This window comes from Berghia stephanieae, chromosome 2 (assembly GCF_034508935.2).
Source record: "Berghia stephanieae isolate SIO BIC M18660-M18661 chromosome 2, UCSD_Bste_1.3, whole genome shotgun sequence".
Taxonomy (NCBI): Eukaryota; Metazoa; Mollusca; class Gastropoda; order Nudibranchia; family Aeolidiidae; genus Berghia; species Berghia stephanieae.
The window spans coordinates 83770752-83775496 of record NC_088361.1 but is presented as its reverse complement, the minus strand read 5'-3'; the positions used below and the strand labels follow the sequence as shown (position 1 = coordinate 83775496).

The following is a 4745-nucleotide window of genomic DNA, read 5'->3' as shown; positions in this document are numbered from 1 at the left end:
TGATAATGAATACTTGGCTAGAGTCAGAGCGTAGCCATCGTTATGTTATAGCCTGATACTGAAATCCAAAAGGACTGGCAGTTTGACGTCATTAGTGAGTTGTCGTTAGTAGAGCTCATGGAAACAAGTCATTTCATTGGTTGAACTATTGAATTCAACTCACGATTTGTTTTCTTTTGTAGCAAAAGACTGGCATTTTGACGTCATTTTTTGGTCAGTATCAGGCCATAACTTTACGAAGGCCACGGTCAGAGGCGGAAATTGAAAGAATGTTAGTACAAAAAGGACAAAAACTAGAGTGTCTGATTAATGGTTTACTATTGACATATCGACCATTTCTCAAGAGCGCATCACATACGTTGTCATAAAGCAAAAGTAAACATGCACTATTTTGTAATGTTTTATTTTAGAAATCTTTTCATGAATTCCACAAATACCCGTTATCCTTTAACCTGGACGATAGCATTTGATTGTAGGGCTTATAAAATTCATTAAGAATGTTCCGGGTTTGTCCCAACATGGGGCCTACGCTCTTGGCTCTGGGTGTTTTCTCAAAGACTCGTGGCAAGCCTGCGATACGTGCTAACTCCTTGTCACTGACTGGGGCTGGGGATAGAATAACATCAGGATAAGATATTTGGGTTTAACTCTCTCCTTACCAGCTATTTTCCCAAAAACTTCAAAACCAACTAACACAAAAAAATATTTTTTATCACTCAAACACAATAGCAGTAAAGTTCTTGCGATACTCTAATTTCTTTAGCATTCCATGCTCTACAACACACTGTTCATTTTCTTTAAAGTTTATGATGTACAAACAAAATTTGAATAAGAAAAAGATTGGTTGTATCGTAACGAATGTGACGATTTTCCTATAGTTGGTAAGGAGAGGGTTAATGAACAAACGGCGTTTCAGCGATTTGTTTTGACAAGGAGAAATGTTACCAATCGTCTCAAATCGGTGTTTTGCCATGCCGGTTTGGACATGATGTTTATAACTCAATTTTAAGACTACTTATATAATGTCCTTTAAAATCAATGTTCCCATTAAAAATTAATATTACTGCGTCAAAAAAGAAGAAAATCTGAAATATCCAACGTTCCGGGTCCAAAACTCTTTGCCAGTCAATAAAAAGAAAACAAATAAAGACATAAATATATCACTCAAAATCTAGAGAAACGACAGAGAAGTATTTGGCACTGCTTGTCCCCAATATATATATGACCTCATTATATGACCCGTCCACCATAACTTACAAATCTGCAGGAATTTGAAGACAGCCTGAAGATGCTTAGGAATCTCTTTGGAATATTCCTCGTTTCTGAGGACCAGGATCTGGTTTGGCGGGAACACTTGGAGCCATTTGGACAGAAACAGATCGTACATCCCTGGGATTAGACGGACCTGGAAAATCACGATGTCAATGAGGACGATTAAAAACTATTTGAAGACGACAACACCAATATATTATATCGAACCAAAAAGTTAATGAGAATGTGGCAAACAAATCACATGATTACGTACTTGTGTGTCTGTCTGTGTGATATATATATATATATATATATATATATATATATATATATATATATATATATATATAGAGAGAGAGAGAGAGAGAGAGAGTGAGAGAGAGAGAGAGAGAGAGAGAGAGAGAGAGAGAGAGAGAGAGTGAGAGTGTGTGTTTGTGTGCATCTATGGTTGTGTATGCGTGTGTACGAGTTAATGTGCCCTTGTATAAGAAAACTGCTGAATCTGTTTTCAATCATCATCATCATCATCATCATCATCATCATCATCATCATCATCATCATCATCATCATCATCATCATCATCATCATCATGAGACGATAGATGGGCGTGTCACGTTACTGTAGAACGAGCTTAAGTCTCAATGGGATATTAGCTTTAGGCAACCATGAGTTGTTATTTTTCAAACCTGTTGCTATGCTATCCTGTGATGACAACGCCTCTCAGTTGTCATATGAATACTACTCACCATGGTTATATAAACCCATGGCAGACCGCAAAACGTCACTTGATATCCTTCACACAATGCAGGGTTGATTGTGTGAAGTACATTCGGGGCCGGAAGATAGCACGGCATAATGCAGGCTACTGTTCTGTGTAAGTCCGTGAACGGGTGACCAAATCATAGTACGGAGAAGGCAAATCTGTTACTATACGCCCCAATAAAGTATAACACATAGGAGGCCGAAACTGTTTTATATAGGCCGGTACAGAATAAAACAAATATAACACAGGAGACCAAACACTGTGTTATAAAATATCAAAAGCTGGTCGGTCGGTGACGAATGATATAGCGACATATAATGTCGTAATATCACATCTAATAAAAGAGTGTGATAGTAAAAAGGTGCCCGTTAACAATTGAGTCGGTCAAGTCTCTATCCAGGTCTAATAGGACAGTGCTAAGTGCTAAGTCTTGTACGTTAATCAAATTTGAGAAGCACGGTTGTTCTGTTCTTGTTTATATGTTTTTAAAGGTTTTACGGCGCTTGCAACACATTAAGGTCATATCAGCGCCACACGGTTGTTCTCAATATTTGTTGGGCCGTGATCGGCATAGAGTGAAGTAGTGTCCACACTACACACCATCACGAAAAATCAGAGCAACGCTGTGTCAAGATTATAGAGTAGCAAACCCGAGACGACAACAAGACAAGATTTGTTTGTGTGTATTGTATTGTCTTTATATGTTACTGAATAGGTGCGTTTTGGTTGTCAAACCTTTAATTTTAATTTTGACATTTTCTTTATCTTTTAAAATGAAGTTATACTTTAAGTTAATCAGTACAGTAGACTTGTTTAATATTTTAAAGCTATCTATACTTTTGTGGGGACCTTTTGTAAAATCATTAGTCTGATTGTAGTTGAAAATATCTTTATATTTTAATGTCATAAAATCAGTAACAGGGCGGATGGATTGATAGCTAGATGGCTGATGATTTGAGGGTTGTCGATGTTCAAGATGGATGAAGGGTGGTTGGGTGAACACGTTTGTAGGTGTATGGATGAATGAATGGATGGTTGATGGGTGAGTGAACACATTTATTGGTGGATAGATAAAAGGATGGTTTGATGGCTGAATGCACACATTTTTGGGTGGATGTATGGATGGATGGAGAGGATGGGTCCCTTGCAAATAGCAACAGTTGACATGTAGGGCGAGACATGACGCGTGTTAGGCGATATTATTTTATTCCGACAGAGGCAACGCTGCTAACCACCAGGTACTCATTTTACACATGAATTAGGAGAGTAAATGTGAGTAAAGAGCTTTTTCAAAGGAATTAATTATGCGGCGCTCAGAGCGGGACTTGAACCCAGGACATTCCGATCCGAAGGCGAGGGTCCTACCACTAGACCACATGGCCGAAGAAGAATATTTACTAACCGGCATTTTCATATGTAAATCCTTACTGTAAAGACAATATTGTAAGGATTTGGCTGTGATACAAATCTTCAGCATCTCAATGGATTTAATGACATCCCGATGAAATCCGGCAGCAGACAGATTTGCGATTGGTCGGAATTGATCCAGAAACAAATAATCCGAATAGGCTCTGGGAGAGAAAGTTAAATGATAAAAGTTCACGGTCATCGGTTGATTTCAGCGGCAAAATATACTTTACCTTTGAATTTTCAAGTCAAAAATAAAACAACTGAAATATTTATTCGACTAGTAATTTGTCTTACGGAAACATGGCTTTCGTCTATGGACACCGATAATAGTATTGATTTGGCAAATTTTACTTCTTACAGAAAGGATATAGTTACGTCATTGGGGAAAAACAAAGGGGGAGGTCTATGCATATATGTGAATGATAGATAGTGTAAAATTGTAAATATAAAAGATCAAATCGACACTCCTGATATTGAACTGCTTTCTTTGTCTCTACGTCCACACTACTTTCCTCGGGAGTTTCAGGTTGTGACCATTGTTAATGTTTATATTCCACTGAGCGCAAACATTGATAAAGCATACCAATTAATAAATGAGCATGTATGGTCATTACTACTACACCACCCGGACAGTCCACTTATTATTGTTGGTGATTTTAATCACTGTCAGCTGCCCATAGCTGGACTAGAACAGTTCGTCACCTGCAAAACACGAGGAAACAACACGCTTGATCTGTGCTATAGCAATATAAAGAACGCCTTCAAAGCGCTACGAAAACAACCGATAGCCATATCTGATCATAATACAATTCACCTAGTACCAACGTAGATATATCTCTAAATTAAAAAGTGAGAAACCAACTGTAATATATCGCCATATCTGGACTCAAGAGACAATCCAACGACCGACCGTACTCTATCAAAGAGGCATCAAAAATAATAAACCATCCTCTTGATGGAGTAGAAATAATTCATGGAAAAGCAATAGAAAGGAAAGCATTCTCAATTACCAACAATAAAAACATATTTTATACCATGAATTTAGTCTTTTACCATCTGGGAGAAGGTTTTGTCAGATTAAATGTAGAACTAACAAGTATAAATCAACGTTCGTTCCATCAGCAATAAAAATTTTGAATATTTCATATGGTACAGAAAAACCAAGGATTGATTCGTTGACTGATTAACTGATTAATTTATTTAATGTTAGATTAACTGACCAATTGATAATGATGATAATTTTTGGTGTCAAATTGCCACAATTGTAACAAATTGAAAACGTAATGAATATGTTTATGTTGTGTATATAGCTCGTGTGAAA

The 4745-nt window shown here is 37.1% G+C and overlaps 1 protein-coding gene across 2 annotated transcripts in view; it reads right to left on the bottom strand.

Moving 5' to 3' along the window:
* Positions 1–386: 386 nt before the first annotated feature.
* The window catches only part of LOC144963759 (carbohydrate sulfotransferase 15-like), a 27350-nt gene continuing 22991 nt past the window's right edge, over positions 387–4745 (bottom strand). For both annotated transcript variants that reach the window (XM_078897701.1, XM_078897700.1), the window contains 3 exons: positions 3417–3585; positions 1258–1405; positions 387–606 (listed from right to left, as the gene is read on the bottom strand). In XM_078897701.1, the coding sequence (XP_078753827.1) occupies positions 419–606; positions 1258–1405; positions 3417–3585 (505 nt within the window). In that variant the 3' untranslated portion in view covers positions 387–418. The remainder of the gene's footprint in view (positions 607–1257; positions 1406–3416; positions 3586–4745) is intronic.